Raw genomic sequence first — 25,579 nt, 5'->3', positions numbered from 1 at the left:
GGCTTCCTGGTTTAAATACTGGTATCAGCCAATCAGTGGACTGTGAGGGAGCACCACTCAGGCCTTGCTGGGTGGTACTTTTTGCCCAGCCTAGCTTCACAGGGTCCTCCTGGGGGTCCTCAGGCTATGCCTCAAGTGGCAATGCAGAGATATCAGCAGCCCAGAACCTCTATAGTTCCAGATTCTAGTCCTGCAGGTTCTTACATCGAGGTTCATGCATTAAGATGCAGAAGTTGCAGGTTTGATCCCCACTTCCCAGGATCCACCCAGGGGTGTCAGTGTTACACATTAAATAACACTGGTCTACAATTTTTGAGAAGTCGTCTGCTTCAGAGATAAAATGTGCTATTTATTATGTATTTTGATGTGCTGAATTCAAATATGACAGTTAAAACAACTGATTGGCTACTGTTTCTAAGATATTTAAGTTTTTACATTTTATGTCTATGTCTATTGTGTAGATAGTAGAGTTTTAATCATAAATTGTAAACCTAGGTCTTTTCATGTGTTTATGGTTGCTTTACATGATAATATTTCACCTGTCCTGTTTATGTAACACTTTAAAAATCAGCAAAAGGGTGTTATAAATAAAATGTATTATGAAACAAAAGGCAAAAAACTATTCTGTACATAGTTTAGTCCTATTCAGTGTCTACTCGGCGCTTCTTGGCTTGTCTCTTGTATTCATTAAATGGAGCATCTCTTGTCACTGTCCCGCAATAGTCTGCAAGCATTGATGGGCTCCATTTGCCCTAATAGCGTTTCTCCATTGTTGCAATGTCCTGGTGAAATCGCTCGCCGTGCTTGTCGCTCACTGCTCTGCTCACTTTGGCGAAACAGAAATGTGTCCCTTTGCAAAATCAAACACTGACAAATAAGAGAGCACGACACTGTATGATTTCTAGAGCTGATATAGGGCAATTTGTTCAGCAGAGTGATGTAAGCTTCGTTAGGATTGCATCATCCATGACTTCTAGGAATAACATGATGCAATTCATATCATGTATGACGCAATACCAACTTCAGATTGCATCATTCATTGTTTTGCCTAAAAAGCAAGTACTGTCCAAACTCAGTCATAGATTTATTCATAGATCCAGTCAAAGATGTATTTTAGTAATTTCTGGTTTAAATTGAGATCCCTTCCCTTTAGAACTCACTTATCCTCCGCCATTCCCAAGTCAAGGGTTGTATATACTGACCCAATAGCATATCTTGGAAACTAGAGCCAGTCAACAATTTTAAGCATCATTTTCGTTCTCAGTGACCTAGAATTAGTAAAGTTTGACTACATTTATTTCAGAAGCATTTTGGCTGTAGAGCAGTGTAATCGATTGCTCACTTCCTTGCCCAGGGAGCCTATTATGTTTACTTCTCCAATGTGTCTAAGCCTCACTGCTGTAAATTTAAAACCTCATGTGCTTTCCAGACCTGGGATTCTTCCATGCAACAATACTTCCGCCCATATTCCAGGCTGACTTTTCACTTAGAATACATTTCATCTCCAACCAATACTTATAGTAAAATGGTGCTTAATTTACCATATTTGAGATAAAACAAAACAAAAAACCTAATGTCTTATACAGCCCATGCTGAATATATTGTTTTTTCATTTTCAAAGAACTGTATACGCACAAACTAACTAATCTTCCCATTGCCTCTTTAAGGTAGGTAGACAAATATATCCCCGTCTGTGAAATGGTGATAATAGTGCAGAAAGATTGCCGCCTTCAAAGTACACGTTACCATGATATTGTTGTTTGACCTTGACCTTGCACAGAAACATGATGTCCTGAATTCCACCCATGACACATATAAGAGAACAGGAGGTTTCCTTCCTTGTGTGAGCAAAATTTGGACATTTGTTCATAAACGTGTAAATCGTGCTGCTCCCAATAAGATTTAGGACTTTACCTTTTTCAGTGGACAGTATAGTTTTTTGCAATGTTTGTTTCCAAGAAGTCATCTGTCCTCCTGCAATCACATTGCCAAGTTAACTCTGTGCGTGTAAGAGAGAGCCCAGTTAATTTTCTGTATGGAAAGGGATTTCTTATGAAGCCCATGTTGCCCTTTATGATAAAGGTTTTATAAAACCAGTACTTAGTGATGTGACAGCACAAAGTGACAGAATTTATTTGTTGTCTGGATAAACTGCCCACAACTAGCAAAGAAAGACATAGCAGTACTGCCCGGCTGTTCTCTACAGAAGTAATGGAAGTCATTCAGCTATAAGACACATTCAGCTTTTGTGATCACCAAGTCCTGTCTTTGAAAGCACCAGAACAACAGGAGGGTGTGGAACTATGACCAATATGCTAAACTAGGCAGTATTTCCATTATTGAAATGACACATATTATAATGCAACTATTCTAGGCTGATTTCCATAAAACTGTATTATGATGGCACCTGCCATCTCACTGCTGAACTGATCGCTATGTTCAGCATTTGTCCCTAGGGAAAGATACAGCACTTTACGATTGCATAAACAAGATCTTTGCAGGAGGAATATGTTGACATTTGAAGGTCAAACATGCTACAACACTTCTCCCCTTAATTCTCCTCTCCCTTCCTCTTCCCGCGCCCATTTTAGGCACAAAAACAATTCTATTTGTTGTTTTGGGGTTTTAAATAACTGTTAGTAAAAGCTTTCCCATGAAGAAGTAGTGTAAAATAAAACTTCTGTGTATCAGGAGACATTTTGTATTCAACATAGCAATTTTAAGAAAATTTCTTACTCCTAGTAAATTTACAGAATGCATAATTTAAATTGAAAATTATATAGGTCCTGGATTCCCTGTGGTGTTGCTCCGCACTTGGCTGAGGCTCAGGGGTGACGGCAGCCTCTACCCAGTGGCGGGCTGAGGTGGGCCTTAGTCCTTCGTGTCCTCTTCTCCTCACCCCCCACCCCCCCACCATGAGTCCCTGCATGTGTCCTGCTTTTGCCTTTTGAAAAGATGGTCACCCTATAGCAGCTTCATGTAATATAGAAGTTCAGGTCTTTGAATCACTGTAAATACAAGCTTTCATATGAAATAGATATTCTAAAAAAAAGTATTGGCTTTATTTTTTCTTGTAAATATTGGTCTTGTGACAAAGAAAAGAGAACTTTAACTCACGTGCTTTTTCATTTTCACTGTAAGCAAAAATTTTCTGAACCATGATTTTTTTTCAATGAAATTTTTCATCAAAAATTAAAATAAGCCCTGCAAAGAATTTTGACAGATATTTTAATCTTCTCCCGACATCTGACATTTTTTTCAACCAGCAACAGAGCAGGCTGCAATTATTATAATAAAAAAAAGTACAAAACTTTTTTAAAAAAAAGTTTAAACCCCTCAACTGTAGCTATAACTCTTAGGCTGAAGTGTACATCAGATTAGTGTTATCACCTGTTTATCCCTTTGGGTTAATGACAATGGAACGTTCTTACTTACATTAGTTACAGACAGAAGAATAATTTTATTTTACAATATTCATTTGAAAAAATTAGTTAGGTTGTTGATGGCAAATTGGTTGTTGGGTGCTAGTTCTTTTTAAGTTTGCACATTTATGCTGTATACGACAATACCAACTAATCTACGTTGTAAAAATTAATATCTTCATAACTTGGAGATTTTTTTCTATTCAGATCAAACATAAAATTAATCTTTCCACATGTGTTAATGAATGTGAGATTGGTATCATATTTACATTTCAGTTTTAGTTTGCTATAGAGTTAAATGGAACTAACTTAAAATTCTTGGACTTGTTTACAGACCTCCAAGCTTATTTATAATAAATAATGGTTTAAACTTCTTAGTTGGGAGGAAAACAAAACCCCTATGATTTAGAAGACTTTTCTAATGACTAATTAAGGGACAGAATTATGGTATAAATCAGTGATACTCTGAACTCAGTGGTTCAGGAGCCAAATTAGTGATCAGCATTACCCAAAAGAACCACAGTAGTGAGAATTCATTGTTTCATTTACTATTTATATATATAATTGTTTCATTTTTTCTCTCTCTCTCTCAAAATAGTAAATGAAGCAATATATATATATATTGCTTCATTTACTATTTTGAGAGTATATATATGTATTCTCACAGCAAAATGACTGGATCAACTACAAATGGTTAATAACCTAGTAAAAGCATCCTGATTGGTTAATAACTAAATCACACAGTGTTTTATTATCATGTGCTGCAAAGAGTAGCAGGAGACATATTAAAGAGCCACTTGTGGTTTGTGAGCCTGAGTCTGAATATCACTGGTATAAAGTAAAATTTGCTCAAGGAAAATAGGTGGACCTAGAAGATTTAAAGCAAAGGTTAATGTGAACTATTTCAATTTTGATTAAGACCTTAAAATATGCAAAAACAGAAACAAATTGCTTAATCTGCTCAAGTGTTTTATGGTTTACTTTGCTCAAGTATTTTTTCAATGTGCATCTGATCTTATTTTTTTATTTATTTTTCACTGAATTATGTCTACAGGTCTGGGATTCTAGGTCTAGTCCTTTACTCATTGTGGAACTCCTGAGTTGACAGTTCAAAAATAGTTCCTGGGTGGGTGGATTTATATAGATATAGATAGATAGATAGATATACACACACACACACACAGACACATGGCAACAAAAATTATGTGGTAATGGTGGAGGAGGAAGATTTCTGGGGACCGTTTCCTTCTTACACTAATATCTTGCATGATACAGTAGTTCCTGTAGGGTCTAACATTAAATTAGTTCTTGCTGTGCAAAATATTTAAATCTACCCTAATTGTGATTAGATCATTGTATTTAGGTCAAAGGAAAATTGAGTCATACCAATTTATTAAGAGTTTATCTGGGCAAATTAATCTGACCTCTGCAATAATGACAGTTTATTTGGGACGAGGGGCAGTTTCTAGGCAGAAGGTAGAAAAATAGATCAAGTCAAATATATGAACAGTGCATACTTTTTTCTCTGTTGTCTGATCTTGCATGCTTTGCAGGAAATATTTTTTTCTTTCACTTTAATAGTTCAGTATGTTTTTTTTTTTTAAATAGTTTTTGCATATATTTTCTCTTTATAATGAAATGGAGTCTTCAAGCTACCACTTACAGTGACTTTTTATACTATAGAAGAACACAAATTCCCTACCTTCCAAAATACCTGCCATAGGATCTCCACCTCAGTTTCATATGTCCCATAACCACAAGCCAGTGATGGGATTCTCAGTACTGATTTCAAGTCCCCCTGCAAGTTAGCTTTTGCAGTAGGTTCACCTAGTTGTAGTTAATATGCAAAAGGTAGTGTTTTAAAGGAAATGCTTTATTTTCCTGTTTTAAATTTGGGAAGATGAGGGTAAATCTAAAAAGCATGTGTGATGCACCTGGGGTGCAGCCTTGGAGCTGTGGGAACCAGCTCCAACACGCACCTGGGTTGGGGACGCAGCCACAGGCTCTGTTATCACCCAATGCTCACACAAACTAGGCTACTTGAGTTCAACAGCAGACACCAGACAGTTTCCCAGGTCCCCAGGCATGCACCCCCCCTTGGGAGTATAAACCCAAAATTATACTGTCTTGCACTGCACAGGGATCTGATATTAATAAGTTCACCCCTTCCTCAATGTGGAGAGGAATATGCACCATACACTTGTGTTAAACCAAGCTGAGATTTTTACCAGACACTTTCAAAGTCACACTGGGTTAGATTAACACACAAACAAGTTTATTAACTACAAAAAGATCGATTTTAAATGATTATAAATGATAGCAAACAGATCAAAGCAGATTACCTAGTAAATAAATAAAATCGCAAACTAAGCCTAAAATACTAGAAAGATAGGATATGAATTAGCAAATTCTCACTCTGGCTGATGATACAAGCAGGCTTGCAGTTTCTTAAGGGCCAAGCTACACTTGCTTTGAAGTTTGGGATCCCCACCCCAGTTCCCAGTCCTTTTTTTCAGGTCTTCTCTCAGATGATGTCACTCCCTGCCTTGTATAGCTTTAGCATATGGTGGGAACCCTTTGTTTTAAACTCAGTTCCCAGCCCAGTTTGTGGGAAAAATACAGGTACCCAAAATGGAGTCCAGAGTCATGTGGACTGGTCACATACCCTTGCAGAGTCATAGCAGCCATTACTTTCAAGCTGCCTGAAATGTCCACAGGGAGGCTCACCAGGTGAGGGATAAGCTTCTCTTAAGGCCTATTGTTTTCCCTAATGGCCCATTGCCCTGAGTGGGCCCTTCACAACCAGCTATTTAGACTGGAAGCATCTTGCCTAGTGGGTGTCAGCAAGGTGTGACTACATGTGAAATAGATACATAGTCACTATTCATAACTTCAGATACAAAAATGATACATGCATAAAAATAGGATAATGATATTCAGCAAATCAGAACTTTTCCAATGATACCTGACATGAATTATCTTGTACAAAATGCATTATAATCATATCATAAATAATACCACTATGAAGAATATGGGGTGCAGTGTCACAGCATGTTTCCTGTCTTTTAAATGATTTATATACACAGGCAAAACTTTATACATCAGTCGAATTAAGGATGTCACTTAAGCAAATTAACTTAATTATGCTTGCCACTCACTTATTAACTCTTAATTACCAGTTTGTCACAATCTTCATGTTCTGCTCTTACTGAAATCAGTTAGAGTTTTGTTACTGATTTCATCTGAAACAGGAGCAGGTCTTTGACAGGGGGTTTAGAAAAATCACCCTTAAAAGGTGACCGACAAGTGGCCATGCAGTGCCATTGTTTGTCTGAATTAGATTGAGATTTGTAAGATTGTGGAGATTTGTAAAATTGAGTATTTCAATGCAGGTATTCTATGGAAGCCTGGATTTTGTGCTTTCACAAGCTCAGGTGACATATGTATATGAAGTATCATTTTCTTTTAGTAATACAGTATCTTTTATGTGGAAATTTGTATATAAAAATGACTACTCAGCTCATAGCACCATACACAATTCAAAGCGAATACAGTCTTTGGCTGTTACTCTTAGATAACCATTTTGTTCAGTAGCTTACATCGATTGGGGGCTTCTACAATATAACAGATAGGGTGAGCTGCATATAGATGGGGAGACTTGTGTGAGGTCACTGATTCCTGTGGGGCAGCACAACAACAATATCTTAGAGATTTGGAAAGAACCAACACTTGCTAGGTGGCAGCAAAATGTACTACACCCTGCCTCGCTGGAACACGCACTGTTGTATGGGAAGGGAAGATGAATGAATATGCTGGTATTATGGTGATGCAGTATTTTGTTTATTAGGGGTCCTTGTCGGTTGGTTAATGGTAGCTAGTTAGCCGGCTGGAATGCTGGGTTTGACGTTCCAGAGGTTTACACTGTAATATGTATCTTCAAATGCTTGTTCTAAAGTCTTCATTCTTGACCCTCCTTCTTTCAATTAATTCATTACCATGTCGCTTCTAATATTGTCTGTTTCACCGGGGTGTGTAGAATTCCATTAAACTTAGTTTTATTCTGCGTTTTTATACTACACACACTATCTTTGCCAATCTAGCTGTGAATTGGTTATCTTTCTTATTTTTGTGATGGATCAAACTCATTGCCATTTGTTTCAACTGCACAGTAGAGCATGCCCCATGCAGGACTCTCCAGTGACTGGGTATGCTGTGGCACTGTAACTGAGAGAAGGGAGATTTTCTTGTAGTCTCAGTGCTGGCACTCAGGCAGCATGGAGAAGGAGGAAACAACCCTGGCTGGAATGCAGAGAGGTGAGGAGTGCAGGGAGAAAGGATGGAGGCAGGAACTTGGGGACAAGATCGGGGGGGGGGAGGGGAAAAAGGTTTGGTTTAGTGCAGGGGTGGGCAAGGTTTGGCACGCGGCTCGCCAGGGTAAGCACCCTAGCAGGCCGGGCCAGTTTATTTACCTGCTGACGCGGCAGGTTTGGTTGATCGCGGCCCCCACTGGCTGCGGTTCGCCGTCCCGGGCCAATGGGGGCGGCGGGAAGCGGTGCGGGCGAGGGATGTGCTGGCTGCAGTTTCTCGCCGCCCCCATTGGCCCAGGACGGCGAACCGCAGCGAGTGGGGGCCACGATCGGCCGAACCTGCCACGTCAGCAGGTAAATAAAACTGGCCCGGCCAGCCAGGGTGCTTACCCTGGCGAGCCGCGTGCCAAACGTTGCCGACCCCTGGTTTAGTGTGATATCAGCACACAGGAATGCTTTGGCAGTGGTAGGGTTAGTAACCAATTTTCCAGGGTGACATTCAACTACTTTAATAGCTAGATGGTCTTTTCTTTTTCTGCAATCTCCTGACTCATTCATCAGGGTGAATTAGAGGGTGCCTGTTGCCTGTAGGACCCCTGCCTCATTTGTTGCTGAAGTTGGAAGATGTGTAGTGAATGAGATGGGGGACTTCAGAAAGAAAAACCTTAGTTCTGACATTTCCTAATTCTGGAGTGGTTGATTTTGCAACCAGATTTGGGTTGTTTTGCCATGTATCATGTTTGAGAGGCCGCACCTTGATTTGTGGTGCAGCATTTTTGGACCACTATAAGAAAACTTGATTATCACATCAGTTATGACCTGGAGAGTCCAAACTATATGGAAGGTTTTCAGGTAACCTTGCTCTGATGACTTGGAACATGAGGTTGGGGTAATGGACATTGTTAATAAGTGAGAGGGAGAAAGGAGGGCATTTCACTGCAGGGTCAGATATAAGATGCCGTTTCCCTTTTAAAGAAGGGAAGAAAAAAAAACAAAAACCCTAAGAAAGCAAGTGTATTTAAAGCCTATATGAACCACCGTTAGATGCTGCAGTGCTTTAAAATGATTTTTAACTGATGCATCTGTAAAAGTGCCAGACCTTGTAATGAAGCATATTTAAATGGTTTTGCATCTAAACAAATGCATTCTCTATTTGCATGGTGTGTAAAATCTGAATGACACTTGCATTCTATCTGAAAAAGAGGGAACAGACGTTTTCATTATCAAATGCAGTCAAGCAGAAAAGTATCAAAGTGAGCAGAAATTCCCATTTACAGCTATGATTGAAGCATTACTTGGAGTGAAAAAAGGGCCAAGGAGAATAGCCCAGTTTTATACAGTTACGTAACAGGATATTTTATGACTAGAAAGGATTGTTGGACACTTTTTGGCAGCATCCCTTGAGTACATGAGACTTAAGGCTCAGTTGCACCCGTTTTAGACTAACTGAGCTATTGGCTACTGCCTACCACTTCATTAGGTTTTGTTTCTCTTTTCTGTCGTAAGTACACATTACACACTTTCTATAGTTCATTATTTCATTGAGGCAGATGTTGCCCCCTTGATTATGCATTAAAACTTACAAAATTCTGGGGACAAAGGCCTAAAAATAAAAATGTGGTATCAGGTATTGGGGCTTCTCAAAAAGATGAATGATCATTATTTATATACGGTAGAACACAGCCATGGGTCAGAATTGGGGTTGTGTTGTGCTAGACTCTCTACTGACATAGAGACAGACATAATCCCTGCCTCAAAGAGCTTATAATCTATTTCCTTTTATTTCCCGAGGGTGTAACTCACCTGATTCCTTGTGTGTCCCATGCACAGGACAAGCTGTCCTCATGCATCTTGTGCCATCATAGGATGCATGGAAAATGGTACTATTTAATGTGTATGATTTGCAAAATTATGTTGGAGGAATTTAGTGATTAAGAATGACAGTACAATTAGAGTCAGCATTTAAGGTAAATCAATTTTATATCCTATCAAGATACATTTGTTAATTGAAGCCTATAATTTTCTGTACTCTGACACTGTGGATCAACCATGCTCCTTGTGTAACTTTTTTGACTTTAGGGGAGTTACACTAAGGGTGAATCTGGTCATATGTCAATGTTAAAAAATCTCCTTCTGCTTGGATTTTTATTTAAATATAACTTTATAAAAATGTCCTTTATCTCTTCAGACTTTTACTATAGCAGGGGCATGGAGTATGTCTCAATCCCTTTTTGTAAAGCACTGTGTAAACTTCTGTCCTTTCCTGAGGCCAGGGCATTTCTCCCTACCCAGCATTGCCCTGAGTTAGTGGTCCAACAGCTCTTCTTTGTAGTGCAGCTTTCAGGAATCTAAAGTGCAGTGAACAGCATAGTATTCAACCTCAGAAGATGTAACCTAGAGCTTCATTTAGATGGTAGTATACTGCATACTACTAATTCAGCCATTGATAAATAGGTGGAACATAGCTCTAAAGTGTTCCAACCTGCATCATCTTCAGTGCTTTAAACTAACAATTCCGCTGTGGGTTAGGGATGTGATTAGTGAAAATCACACCTCTGTAGTCCAGTTCTTTGCCTCTCAGTTCTAGAAGTGCCATTGTTGCCTTGCTTGATTTGACCAATGATGAGTCTTAAGAAAAAGACAAATTGATTATCAATTACACAAATGGAAAATGACTGCCTAGGAAGAAGTTCTGCAGAGACGGATCTGGGGTTTATAGTGGGTCACAAACGAAATATGCGTCAACAGTGTTAAACTGTTGCAAAAAAACGTGGACACCATTCTGAGATGTATTAGCAGGAGTGTTGTAAGCAAGACACAAGAAGTAATTCTTCCGCTCTACTCAGCACTGATAAGGCCTCCACTGAAATATTGTGTCCAATTCTGGAAGGATGTGAACAAATTGGAAAATGTCCAGAGTAGAGTAAGAGAAATGCTTTAAGGTCTAAAAAATTAGGAGAGATTGGGTTGTTTCGTTTGGAGATAAGACTTGGGGGAGAGGAGGATGTGATGATAGTGTTCAAGCATGTAAAAGTTGTTATAAAGAGGAGAGGGTGATAAATTGTCCACTGAGGACAGGACAGAAAGTAATGAATAGGTCAGACAAACACCTGTTAGGGATGGTCAAAATATTGGTCCTGCCTTTGTGCAGGTGACTGGACTAGATGACACATCGAGGTCTCTTGCAGTCCTACATTTCTGTGATTCTATGATTCAGTTCCCTGCTTCCTTATAAGTCACTGGCCAGAGAGACTGTTGCCTCTATCTCACTTCGGCACCATTCAGCAGAGGCTGAATGTGCTGCACAGCAGCTACAAATGTTTGTGTCTTATCGGTTCCATGAGGCCACGGAGCTCACAAACTCATTGTGAATGCAGAGTAATAATCTATCCCTGTGGGGTTTTTGTTATTGTTGTAAGTAAATTGCAAGCATTATGGTGTGGCACACTGGGGTGATAAAATCCATTTCCCCACCCCCTACCCCGAAATTTGCTGACTTTGGCTTTTAATGACTTAAAATCACTAGCATCGAATACAGGAGAAAAAAATCAGTTGGACTACAAATATCATCGATCATTAGCAAATGGAGGCACACTCCTTTTGCTGAAGTGTGATATTGAAAAACTTTCCCTGTTAGTTAATTTTTAAAGCAGACTTTTTAAATCAATAAGTAATTCTCAAGAGCCAGCACAGAGTCAGTAGCCAGCACGTTTCCTTGCCTAATAATAAACATATAATTACTTCATTATAACTCATTTAACCATTATTTCAACATGTAAGCACTGGACCATTTTTGTTCATTCATTTGAAATGTGAGTACTTTAATTTTCTTGGAGGTTGCTAGAAACAAGTATGCTTCAGGGAGCAGATAAACTCATGCCACTTGAATCATGTATTCTTCTTTGAGTGCTGGTCCCTATTTGTATTCCACTGTGGGTACACATGCACTCCATGCGCCAGAGCTGAAGAATTTTGAAAGCAGTATCTGTTGGTCTGCACATGCTCCCTCATCCTCTTTTTGCCCCTGACTGAGAATATAAAGGGTGGAATGGGTGACCACCTCTCCAGTTCCTTCTTACCATCACATAGTCTGGGTTGCAACCTCTAATATCCGGAGCTTCATCTTTATTCCTTTATCTACGCGCACACACACACACACCTATATGAAATGTATCTGTAAATAGATTTTAGAAGACGTTAGGATTTATAGTTTTATATAATAGTTTTAAATGTTTTGTAATTAGTTCCACCTCCCTGACCTGGGGAGCCCCCTATACACCCCCAGACCGTGTTTCAGTACAGTACTATGCCTACCACTCCTGGCTTAAATTTGTGCCTGTGCTACTTCTCAGTCAATGATAACCATCGGTGCTGCTTATACTGCCTTGGAGAACCTCACATCGCAGCAAAGTGCAGTATATGCCAATCGTTCTCTGAGAGGGGTGGAAACTTTGCCTCAGAAAGCATCCAGTAGAAAAGGCCATGAGGCTGCAGTTGGACTTTGGCAATGATGCAACTCCTCTCCTACTTGAGGGGGAGTGTAAACACCGAAAACTCCATCTTCATCCCGACGCAGATTTAGACTTCATCAGGACATCCTTAAATTCAATCACAGCAAGCCCTTACCTGCCAATGAATAGGTTTCAAAAAGTGTATTCACCAAACCAGCAGTCCATGAGCACCATAATAGCTGTTTTGCCAAAGTACTATCATCTCTGGTATGGTAGAAGAATCCTCACCATGTATGCTTGGGCGTTTCCTTCCTTGCTACCCCATCAGATAGGACAACTGTTACAGTCACTTCCCTGTTGGACTGGGGAACTGACTTGGGCAACCATACAGTGCAGGGCACCTGGACATTTCAAGAGTCCAGAATGCTGTCCAGTATTTTGGAATTGCGAGCAGTTCAAAGGGTTTGCAAAGCCTTTCTCCTTTTATTCAGGATTGCAGTGCCCGCGTGATGTCAGACAATATCATGACCATCTTTTACATCAACAAACAGGGAGGAACGAGATGCATCCCACAGTGTGCGGAAGCAGTCTGTGGAACAGGTGCACCAGTAGTCACCTCAGACTATCTTCTAGAGACCCAGAAAGTGCCAGCAGACATTTTGCTGTTGACCACAAAATCAATCAAAAAGGTTTTCTAGACTATTCGTTGCCATAGCAGAAAGAGTCTGGAGTCAAGCTATATCCTCCCAAAGAATCTCTAAGTGGATCTCAGGCTTTATTTTGCTCTGCTATCAGCATACACTAACTTAATAGTATAAGCTGTCTGATCTTCCTCCCCCATCTCATGGGGTAAGGGCCCATTCCATAAGTGCTCAAGCAACATCTATGGCGTTGCTTCAAGAAGTACCTTTACTTGATATCAGCAAAGCAGCTCACATGGAGTTCTGTCCACATGTTTGCAAGGCATTAAGGTTTAGTTCAGGTCTCCTCTGCCGAGGCATCCTTTGGAATGGTAGTCGTTCATTTGGCTCTGTCATCTGCATCCTCGCACCACTCCTCCTACTTAAGTATTGCTTGTCAGTCACCTATAGTGGAATACACATAGGGACCAGCACTGAAAGAAGAAGTTACTCACCTTTGTTACTGGAAGCTCTTTGAGATATTTGGTTCCTGTCTGCATTCCACTTCCTACCCTACTTCCCCTCTTCTTCAGTTCATCTTTTGGATTCCCGGTAGAGAAGGAACTGGAGAGGCAAGTGCACTGCCTCACCCTTTATCGCCTTAGACAGAGGCACAAGAGGGCGAGAGTGCCTGTGCAGACCAACAGACACCGCTTTCAAAATGCTCCAGCTCCAGGCGCATGGAGTGCAGGTGTACCCACAGTGGAATGCAGATAGGGGTGACACATCTCAAAGACTCTCCAGATACCAAGGTAGGTAACTTCGTCTCCCTACTGTCCAGACAACATCCATACAATAGAGTATATCAGTTCTCTGACAGCTTCCTGCTAGTTATTTGTCCAATATCTCCATGTTTGTAACTTTAAAAAAAAAAATGCAATGCCAGAATTACTACAAAATTATGATTGCAGTGCAATAAATCATGTTGTTCATCATATTTTCCCCATAATCGTAAACACCAGCACTGTAGACATTTATTCCCGAGTGTGTTTTTCAACACTCTTTAATTGTACAGCAGGTGGATCCCTCCTGGCTAATTAAGGTATAGTGCTCAAGAGAGAGGCAGTGATCACGCATTAACTTGGTATACAGAGCTGACAATCAGATGATCTCAGTGTGTTGTTATGATGTTGTTTCAGAGTACCATTAACCTTCTCAGTTAACCTGTGTGCTATCCTGCTGGTGAAACTGAGTTAAGCTGAAAAGGGACTAAAATACTTTGTTATTGTGTAGCTTTAAAAAAAAAATGCCCTGTCATTTACTAAAATCTTTAGAATGATTTGGAATGGTGATTTGGTGTCAAATTTGTTCTGGATGTAAAGAATGTAAATATGTTCCAATATTCTTCAGATTCATGTTTTAATGTTTGTCAGATAGCCAGGTCACAGCAAACACTAACTTAATGGTAAAGACCATTGAAGTCTTCGGTCCTGGAGATGTTGTATTAGGAACATAGGAATTGCCACGCTGGATTAGACCAGAGAGTATCTCTGGAAGGTACTGGTACCACATTCGTCAATAGAAAGTTAAAGAATCCTTATAGTGGGGAAGTATTGAGTAACCTGTCTGTCAGGGAAACTTTCTCATTAGCCTCTATTAGTTGGAGGTTGACTTCTTTACTGTTAAGTTTTAACAACAAAAATTCGGAGACTGAAATCATGAGTGAAATGAAGACTTCACATTGTTTTCTTCCAGTTGGTGAGTTTGTGAGTGATGCTCTTCTGGTGCCAGATAAGTGCAAGTTCCTCCACCAGGAAAGGATGGATATATGTGAAACTCACCTGCACTGGCACACTGTTGCTAAAGAGGTACAGTATATAATTTATCTTGACATTTCTAGCCATCTTTCTTTTAAGTTATATCACTTTCCTGGGATGCATCTAATTACAATAGTGTTGTTATAGAGAAAATTGGGGGATTGGTCCTGCTTTGAGCAGGGGGTTGGACTAGATGACCTCCTGAGGTCCCTTCCAACCCTGATATTCTATGATTCTTTGAAAATGGTGAGGACACAGTTGTATTTGTAAATATTTATTGCTGGGTGGTGAATTGGTGCTTTTAATTAGGAGAAAACCAGGAAAAGTTCTGTTAAGTTTATTTTGATTCAAAAACAGTATTATTTTGTAACTTGATGTGTCATGTTGATGTTTGAATTTTGAGTTGATGTTTGAATTTTCATATTGTTGTTGTTTTATACCATATTCTCAAATTTGAACACTCCTGATTTTTTTATGCAAGTTCCAGTGTTTGTGGAGGTTGACTTATCAGGTTGACTTAACATTGCTCTTCTGTTGAAGAACTAAGATTACATCTGTAATGTCACTCCTCCGTGCTTGGAAAATAAGAACATCTATTTCCATAAACTTTTGTCCCACATCGTACATGGCTGTATTAAGCTCTCTAATTCCTTTTAATCACCTTTAATGCTTGACTCACTCACTTGTAGTAGTAGTAGTATAATTTTGTGCTAAGTGCTTGACAGAATTAAGACATGACTCCAGCCTCAAAGAATTTACAATCTAATCTCAGAGATGTTGCAACAAATGAGGTCAAGAAGGGGGATGGGAAAGAAATAGGAGAGAGAGAGAGAGAGAGAGAGAGAGGACAAGGAAACTTGTGAGGACAATGTGTAAAACTGATACAAAGCACAGAACATATGATTTTACAACTCACTGACATTTTATTAAAGACCATCTAAAACTTAATTTTGTAGGTGTCATGCATCCAAATGATATCTTAGTCTTTGTAGGTATATGTCTTCTTAAAGGTAAACTGACAAGAGTTTAGAGTTGCAAATTACCATTTTGCATGGACCCTCCTGGAAGTCTGTTTGACCCTGTAATATCATCAGCTCACAGTGACATGCTGAGGGGTGAAAACATTTAAATGTTTTCTTCTTTTCCAGATGTTCTGTGTGGTTTTGTCTTTTAAGTGTTTTGTGCAACCTCTTAAGTGATGCATAATTAACACTTTTCCAATATGGCTAGAAGGTACCATACTAAACGAGGAATCAAACCTCAATGTATCAAGTGCGTTAGGTGTTGATCTCCTCTTCAATAGCACTATTACATAGGCAGGGCAAACTGTCACTCTCCAGTGGTTAATTGTGCACAGCAAAAGCAAACCCTCAAAGTAGTTCTAGGTAAGAGGATGTAGGATTTGTCAGGTGTATGTGAGGGGATGAACTCTTTTGGCAAGGAGAAGAGTTGATGAGAAGGAAAAGCTTGTTGCCTAAAATACTAGACTGTGGTTGGGTGCCCATGTTCCCACGCTGAATGAATTTATCAGTCACAATAGTTGAGAGATCAATTAACAAGCTAACTCTAATTTTCTCAGGCTGTACACAGACTTTTATTATTTTCTTAAAATCTATGCCAACTTTTCCTTGGCCAGCTCACTGTGTAACAATGTTGTCACTGTTCTCTTTATTTTTGTAGTCCTGTAGTGAAAAGAGTATGAATCTGCATGATTACGGTATGCTGCTGCCCTGTGGAATTGACAAGTTCCGTGGTGTGGAGTTTGTTTGCTGTCCATTAGCAGATGAAAGTGACAATGTTGATTCAGCTGACGCTGAGGAAGACGATTCAGATGTCTGGTGGGGAGGTGCGGATGCAGATTATGCAGATGGAAGGTAAGAGTGGTGTTTCCCCTTTCTGGTTTACTGAAAATTGTCAGAAGTTTGTTTGGAAAGACTAAAAGTTAGCAGCAGAGACTTTGATATGAGCACACTTGATGGATCTTCTCATTGTTTGAAACATTTGAAGTGACCCAAAATGTCTGGGTTTTAATATGTTTTTAATAAGGTTTATAATGTTTTAATTGTTTTTTTTTAAATGCAATGAAAAGTATCTTGTTGGACTGTAAACATTCCCTTGCAAAATTTGCAACCCAACACTATATCATGCAAGCATATGACAACCAAAACTTGAAACAGGCTACGTGGGAAGCTTTCATTGGCAAGCTGAGTGATCTGCAAAAAATGCACAGCCAACCCAATTAGTGATAAGTGAGGTGTTTTAAAACCCCCTTTTTAGTTTTATTAACATAGGTGTTAGTGACACAGTAAGAAGACTTTCAAGCTGGCAGCATCCCTTTTAATTATGAATTGAAAGGTATTTTCAAAAATCTATTTAAATGGCCACACAATGACAAGACATATTTTTCTTTACTAGACACTGCCTGCATTACAGTTGCAACTATGTTAGGGGAACAGGAGTACTTGTGGCACCTTAGAGACTAACAAATTTATTGGAGCATAAGCTTTCGTGGGCTACAACCCACTTCTTCGGATGCATATAGAGTGAAACTTATATTGAGGAGATATATATACACACTTACAGAGAGCATGAACAGGTGGGAGTTGTCTTACCAACTCTGAGAGGTCAATTAAGTAAGAGAAAAAAACTTTTGAAGTGATAATCAAGATAGCTCAGTACAGACAGTTTGATAAGAAGCAAGTGTGAGAATACTTACAAGGGGAGATAGATTCAATGTTTGTAATGGCTCAGCCATTCCCAGTCCTTATTTAATCCTGAGTTGATTGTGTCTAGTTTGCATATCAATTCCAGCTCAGCAGTCTCTCGTTGGAGTCTGTTTTTGAAGTTTTTCTGTTTTAAGATAGCCACCCGCAGATCTGTCATAGAATGACCAGACAGGTTAAAGTGTTCTCCCACTGGTTTTTGAGTATTATGATTCCTGATGTCAGATTTGTGTCCATTAATTCTTTTTTATTTTATTTATTAATGGAGATCTCCCATCTCCTAGAACTGGAAGGGACCTTGAAAGGTCATCAAGTCCAGCCCCCTGCCTTCACTAGCAGGGCCAAGTTCTGATTTTGCCCCAGATCCCCAAGTGGCCCCCTCAAGGATTGAACTCGCAACCCTGGGTTTAGCAGGCCAATGCTCAAACCACTGAGCTATCCCTCTTTTGCTTAGAGACTGTCCGGTTTGGCCAATGTACATGGCAGAGGGGCATTGCTGGCACATGATGGCATATATCACATTGGTAGATGTGCAGGTGAACGAGCCTCTGATGTTAGGGGAGTCACTTTGCAAGACAGTTGCGCAGCGACCATGTTACAATATGGACTGGTTTTGCCTGTGTACGTGGGGCAAGAACATGGCTATACCTTCGTTCCTTTAACAATTTAGCATCATCTAAACATACGAAAGGGGTGCTGTATTAAGCTTGGGGTATGATCATACTGTAACTGGGTATCCCAGGTTGATATGGCCTTTTTCATGGTAGCCTACTAACTGCATTAGGGTTATACAGGTGTAAGTGAGAGCTGAGTACAGTTCTATTCAAATCTTAAATATCTCTGGGGAATTAATTTTAAAATACAATGAAAGTTACCCTCCTTTACTAAACTAAAATCCAGGGTCATGATTCTGTATTTGACCAAACATCACAGCATGCTAGATTAAGTCAGGAAGTGCAGAGTTTAGATGTTGGTAGTGTCAATTTTTAGAAAGGGGAAACAAAATCCAAATCTCAGAAATTGGCTGATTAATTCCTTTTCATTTAATTTCATCTTCTGCATTCATTTCACAGCACCTTAGAACCAGGACGAGCCTGGGAGACTGGAGGGAGTTCAGAGAAGAACAACAAAAATGATTAGGGGCAGAGTGGATAAATTTATATGGCAAGATTAAAAATGCTAAATGTATATAGTTTGCCTTAGCAATGGCTAAAATGGAAACATTAGCGTACAAGTGTTTCAGGGATGTAAAGATGAAGGATGGAGATAAATGACTCTAACTAGGAGTAATGGGCTAATATTGGCAATGAAATGACATTAGGACAATGAAAAATTAGACTGAATATCAGGGAAATCTTTAACAAGAAGATGTATTCAATTGTGGAAATGTCTTTTGGGGAAAGAGCAGAAGACATATCATGGAGAACACTGAACACTGGGTTGAACACAGTACTAAAAAAGCTGTTGCAGGGAACAGGTCTTTAATTGCAAGGGGATGGATTAGATAAACCAAATTAAGGTCTTTTCTCTGATTCCTTGTCACAAAAGAGTAGTATCAAGGCCCCTGCTTTTGGCCCCATCTAGGGAGGGAGACATCTTCAGTCTTGGAATATTTGATTTTTCTTAATGAGTACATCTAACAGGCAAAGTGTAGCAATAGAAACTCACTTCCGAGGAGGTTTATAGGCCAGCTCTCACAGCATCGTTTTGTAATTTCTGTATATTTGGTTTATGCATTGCTGATTGGGTTTCAAGTTGTTGAAAATGTGGGCTAAGAATGAAAAATATTTGCAACCCTCAAATTATTTTCTTCCTATATAAAGATGGAGAAATTTGCAAAAACGAAATATTCTCCTTTAATATGTCTGGTCGAAGATATCTAAAAATATGAAATAAAAATGTTCTCATAATGGTGCATGTTACAGCAATTAACAGCAATTATGAGGGATGTATATAAAGCAATCTGAATTATCCATTTGTTTCAATTGTTCATGTTTGTCACTGGGGAAGCATACAGAATCTACTCATAAAGCAATTCAAATTCTAAATTGAGCAGGTCAAGGATGACTTCAGAAAACTAATATCCTATTAGAGCATCAACTGGAGTTACATTTGAATCCAATCCTGAAATTCCAAGTGAATAGTAAAAGCTTTTTTTCATATAGAAATACCTTCAGCAAATCTGGAAAGGCCACGTTGCTTTTACGAAGTAATTGAACTTTAATTAAGATGAAGAGCTCGACAATTTGCAATTCTTATAAACGAATTCACTAGTTTCATTTGCTGGTTCTTCAATCCTCAAGCTGCATCCAGTCCCTCCTCTGCCTTGAAGCCAAAAATACACTCATTGAAATGATTAATGAGTCCTTTTGCATCAAAAATTAGAGTATCCTTGATATCAAGTTACAAAAATAGGATTTCCCACTTTGAACATGAGTAAGTTTAAATGCTGTATGCTTGATAGAATAACAAACATGAATCATATAATATATTATGTGACGGTATCTGACTACTAATATGTAACATTAGAAATTGTTATCAAATTTTGGATTGCCAATCTTCGTTTTAAGTCAATAGGGAGGGATGCTGATATTGCTTGCTATACCACTAAACTAATGTTTTTATACCACTAAAGCAGTTTTCTTTGTTTGGAATGTTTACTTAGCTCCATGTAGTTTCACCATAAGTCAGTAACCTTACATTTACAATGTTCCTTTCATCATGACGCCTTCCAAAAAGTTTAATATCTCTTCCTGTATGTGTATATTATGTGATACTGTGTAAAAAGTACAGAAGCTGCTGGTAACTCCTGCATTAATGGAGCTTCTGTTTCTATCCCCCTTTTTTTCAATAGCTTTTAATTTGATAAAACAAAATTGTGAGGGAGGTGGTAAAGCTTTAGCAAAATCAGTTGGGTGATGCAAGTGTGAACACTTATTTTCCCCATAACGGGTGGTGAGAAAACAACTGAAGTTAGAACCTTCAGATGTGGCTTTTGTAGCTTTTACAGCATTCAGATTAAGAGGAAAGACGAGTTCAGTTTTGGAGATAGCAACTTTTAGACAGCAGTGGGTCAACCAAGAAGAGTAAGGAGACAGATAATGAGAAGTAAATTTACAAGTAATCCACATAAAAGTGGAGGTGGAAACCTTAGTGGAAGTGCGGGTGGAGAAGAGGAAAGGAGCAATGACAGAACGTCGAGGAATGTCTACAGGCAGAGAAAGGAGGATAAGGATTCCAATAAAAGGATTTTAATTATTTTATTATTATACATTTAATTTAAAATAAACAGCTAATCTGTATTTGTTTTATTGTAAAGTCCCTAGGGTATTTTGGTATCTCTGCCCTGTAGATTTTACAATCTAAATAGGTACGACAGAAAGTGTAAAGAGAAACAAATGCACAGAGAAACTTGCCCAAGGTCACACCACAGGTTAGTGACACAGCTGGGAATTGAACCAAGGTTTCCTGAATCCCAGTCCAGTACCCTGTCCACTAGAACCTGACTTTTGGGGGAATAATTTATTCGAAATCATGCAGCTGTAACAGAAGTCTGTTTTTTTTCTTTTATTACTTTAACTTTTTGACTTTTACTTTCATTTTTCTCAATTGTACATTTAGTAAATTAGCTTTGTGTCTCCTTTGTGCAATGATCTTGTCAAGAGCTGGAGTTTATAGCATACTTGGACTACATTTTTTCTTAACCTTTCAAGAAAAAATAGAATGCATGTAATTTAGTGACCCACACCAATGTCGATAAATTTGTATTCCTATTTGTAGTAGATTATCTGTGTCTCTTAAACTGACTGTCATACACACAATGCAGCATTAGTTTCTAGTGACAGCTTTTAACATCTTCATTGCTCTGTAAGGAATTGGCCTTTGGAATAGAATTTCAGAGATATAATAGAGAAAGAAGTGCAGTCCTTGAGCCTGCAGTAATTATCAGTGAAATTGCTTTATCATGCACTTAGCTGTCATTTATTGTGAAACATTTCTATTCATACAAAGATAAGTAAAGTTAGAAGATTTTATTTTAAAAAGACTTCATTATTTTATGCTATGACTTTAGCATCATTCTAATTTAAGAATTCTTTAACACGTCTGTTGCAGTTATATTATTTTGATATTTTTGTGCAGTGCTTTTGCAAAAGTGCAAAAAGCTGATTAGAATTAATGCAGAGTGAATTTTATATTTAAATAATAGAGTAACTGAATATTTAAATAATTATAATGTGCATTTTTCTGTTTTCTTTTTTATTAAAAGCTGATCAGTCTTGTCTTGTGTTTTTAGCCCTATTGTGGAAATAGGAGCTATTAGCAGGTTTTACCACATCTGACTCTTCTTTAATTTTCATGCAGTAGCTAGCTGTGTCCATAATGTTACCAAATAATCCTCCTTAGAACCTAGTCCAGACCCACTCTCAGGACATATACATGTCTTTTGTGAGTGACTGAACTCCTAGATCCCACATGTTTCTAAGCCCCTAAGTCTAGATAGTGACTGGTCACTGTCCCTAGCTCTGGATCTCAAAGGCACACTCCCAGAGGCTTACCCTTTGTATGAGACCCTTCAGGGACATTGGAACCCTGCAATCCAGCTGCCCTAGACTCCAAAACCAGTCCCTCAGCCCTTTTCGGGCCCCTCCAGTTGCTTAGACATGTTCCCCTCAGAGTCCACCTGCTGTGGGAGCTCTGGTTTCTAATTAAACCCTTGAGGGACAATGTGGCAGAAAAGCAAGGTCTTAGCAAAGGAATTTTTTTTTTAAACTATAAGCTCTTTACTCTTGTAAGCACTTCGAGAGTTAGGGCTGGTCCACACTAAGCCCCCAGTTCGAACTAAGATACGCAACTTCAGCTAAATGAATAACGTAGCTGAAGTCGAACTATCTTAGTTCAAACTTAAAGGTACTTACCGCGGGTCCACACGCGGCAGGCAGGCTCCCCCGTCGACTCCGCCTACTCCTCTTGTGGAGCAGGATTACTGGCGTCGACGGCGAGCACTTCCGGGATCGATTTTATCGTGTCTAGACAAGACGCGATAAATCGATCCCAGAAGATCAATTGCTTGCTGCCGAACCAGCGGGTAAGTATAGATGTACCCATACAGATCTGTGAAAAACAACAAAATCTTGAACACAGTCCCCCTTATTCTGATCTCACCCCTTTTCTGAGTCCTAGGTTTGGTCAGTGTCCTTAGACTTGGCAGAGTTTCTCCTCCTTCTCTTTCTCCTGCCTTTTTTTTCTGGTATGTGCCAGACAGTCTGTGTCCCCCTTTTGCTCATGTGCTTCTGCTGAAGGAGTTACAGGCTCCAGTTCCCCTCCCCATCCCCAGGCTTCTGTGTAGAGAGTAATTCAAACTCAGTGGCCCTAACAGTAGACAACCCGTTGCTCCAGAAGGGGAGAGTCACTCAGCATTGATTCAGATAGTCTTTCCTCTAGGTGTCAAGGCCCTGTTACAAAAAAAGATGTTCTAATCCACAAACAAGGTTGCAACGCAGCATGGTCATGTTCCAAAATGAAAGTCACAGTAGAAAGTGGAGCCCCTGAAAAAGAATGGGGTTCACAAAACAAAATGGAGCTCACAATTTGAAACAGATGAATCCCCACTTTGTCACATTCCTAGCTGCTCTAACTGTTCGCAGTATGCTTTATACCCCTCACATTGCTTTCATTCTTCTTCTGTTGAATTGCTGCTGCGCCTGCTGTGCTGCATTGTGTTGTCCATTAACAGTGTTTGGATGTACTTTGTATGTTCCACTGCAGGTGGGTTTTATCTGGAATGGTCATCAGTGGTGGTTGAAGGTTCCTCATCAGTTGTACCTGATATTACATATTTTTTTGGTATATTCTACTTGGACAGCAGGTCCCCCAGTGTGCCTTGTTCAGGTGTCTATTATGTGCTGCTTACATAATAGGCTTTTCTTGTTTTACCCACTCCATTGATTACTTGTGGTTGAAGAAGAAAGAATGATTCTTATGTACGTTTATGCTGCAAAAGTATTTGAAGCCTACTTAACATGTAAGTTGGCAGTAAGGCAGTGCACATGCAAATGACAGCTAGATTTTTAGTGCTGGTTCTGGATGGAGGAGAGGGCGGGGCCACTGCACAAGATCCCCAGAGCTGATGCTGTGTCTTCCCTGCTGCCGCCTCTCTCCTTGCCTGGCTCCTGTGTGAGAGAATGTGCCAGGGCACAGGTGAGTAGGGTAGCTCAGCCAGCTTCCCAAGGAAATACGGGAGGCACCATGGCACATTATGACACGCCCCATGCTGGAAGCGGGCATGGCGGTGGCAAGGTTACTTCACTAGCTCACAGGGATGCTTTGCTCCTGCCCTGTGAACTGCTGCTGGGGTGCGGGAGTCCTGAAGGGAGGTGCCTGGCAGTGCCTAGGGCAGGTAAGAGAGTGCGGAGGGGGCTCCCTAAGTACACTCTTGCAAGCCAAACCCAACAGGACCCGACTACAAGGGTCATGTTGGGTATGAAAACAACTCAGTGCTCTCAAGCTCAGATCGGGTTTGGATTGGCTGTGGTCTAGTCAGTTCCGGTTGGGATATAAAATTAGGTCTAACCAGATCTCTACTAAGCTGCACAGAGTGCCTTGTCAAAATCCCCATTCAGTGTGTATTTTGGATCCATCACTGCTTCAGAATTTGTAAGTACTTTAGCATTGCTGGCCTGTATAGCTGACGAAAAGGTTGCAACCTTTACTCTCAAATGTGGCACTGGTAACAGTCATCCACAACTTCGCTCTCTCCACCTAAACTACCATAATGAACTTTACCCTTGAAGACTGCCTCAGAGGCAAACAGTGGAGCACCTGTCCTCCTTCTGCACAACTGCGTTGCCCTGTGGTGACTCTGTCCACTTCCAGGTGCAACTCAGGAATGGTGCAGTTCAGAATGGTGGGCTGCATTCTGTTATAGGGGCTCCACTTTGTTTTGTAACTTTCATTTCAGAGTGTGAGCATGCTCTGTTGCAGCTTTTTTTGTGGATTACAGCGTCCTTTTTATATCCCGCGTTAGACTGAAAAGCCAGGATAGAGTTGAATGACTCTCCCCTTCTGCAACAATGGGATTTCTATTGGTAGGGCTTTGAATTACGCTTTCCACAGAAGCTTTTGTGAATCTTATAAGCCTCGACTGTCCTGGGATCCAGAGCTTAGCTACCTCTCACCTTGTATCCCCAGATGGCAGCTAAGATATGGATGCTCTTGCTAGGACTGACCTCTTCTAGCATCAGCAATAGTTTTTTTAACTGAAGGCCTTCTTTAGAATTTTATCTATCTAGATATGAGAGACACAGGGTGGGTTAGATTATATCTTCTATTGGACCTACTCAGGGGTAGTCAATAGGCAGACCCCATGGGCTAAATCTGGACCGCCAGATGCTTTTGAATGGACCACAAAATCTTCTTATTTACTTATTATTGTCATTATTGTTGGGGGGTGGGCAGCTATTCTTTCCTCTGGAGTCTGGATCTTGACTATACCTTGACCAAGAAATTTGGATCTGACCAAAAATAATTGACTACCCCTGGCTCTGTTGGTGAAAGATAACAGTGAAGATGTTACCTCACCCACCTTGTCTCTCTCATATCCTGGGACCATTTTTTAAAAGTACATTTTTGTTGCATTAGGCATTTTTATTTAAATTGCACATATAATTTGAAACACTGAGAGAAACAGCACTCTGTGGCAGTATGGTGAAAGCCACTGGGCGGCACCGAAATGAGTCTTAAAAGATAACACTCAAAGTTGTAATGGACAATGAAATTTGAACCCCAGAAAACTGTTCCATATTAAAATGAATTTTGAGGGGTAATAAACATATTTTCTTTCTTCTGTCTGGTTAGTTTTATATATTATATATATATATAGGTAAACCACAATTATCTAATTAGCTTGTAGGACATCCAAAACTTGGTAAATCTGCATTTTGGAAAAGTTACATTCCAAGGGGGAGGAGAATGGTTGGTTGGTTTTTCTTTTGTTTTGTTTTGTTCTTGGTTAATATTTGGTTTTTTTTGGGTGGGGGAAGGGAAATAAGTGTTTGAATTTCAGATAACAGGGTTTCAGGCAATCCCAAGTTCATAGCTTTTTGAAGTTTTGTGACAAATCATAGTTATGAGAATTATACTAGAAATTAAGATGAAACATCATACTCATGTATGCTATTGAAAGTGTGCGCAGACTTTTTTAACATCCATGTTCTTTAGATGCACAATTTCCTAAGGAAGT

The 25,579-nt window shown here is 39.6% G+C and overlaps 1 protein-coding gene across 4 annotated transcripts in view; it reads left to right on the top strand.

Annotated features, from left to right (window-relative positions):
• The window catches only part of APP (amyloid beta precursor protein), a 316,779-nt gene that overhangs the window by 131,403 nt on the left and 159,797 nt on the right, over positions 1-25,579 (top strand). For all 4 annotated transcript variants that reach the window (XM_054047642.1, XM_054047629.1, XM_054047622.1 and 1 more), the window contains exons 4-5: positions 14,556-14,668; positions 16,298-16,491. In XM_054047642.1, coding sequence (XP_053903617.1) covers positions 14,556-14,668; positions 16,298-16,491 — 307 coding nt within the window. The remainder of the gene's footprint in view (positions 1-14,555; positions 14,669-16,297; positions 16,492-25,579) is intronic.

The sequence above is a fragment of the Malaclemys terrapin genome, chromosome 1, assembly GCF_027887155.1.
Source record: "Malaclemys terrapin pileata isolate rMalTer1 chromosome 1, rMalTer1.hap1, whole genome shotgun sequence".
Classification (NCBI taxonomy): domain Eukaryota; kingdom Metazoa; phylum Chordata; order Testudines; family Emydidae; genus Malaclemys; species Malaclemys terrapin.
Note: the sequence above shows the minus strand (reverse complement) of the source record. Positions and strands in the feature narration are given on the sequence as shown.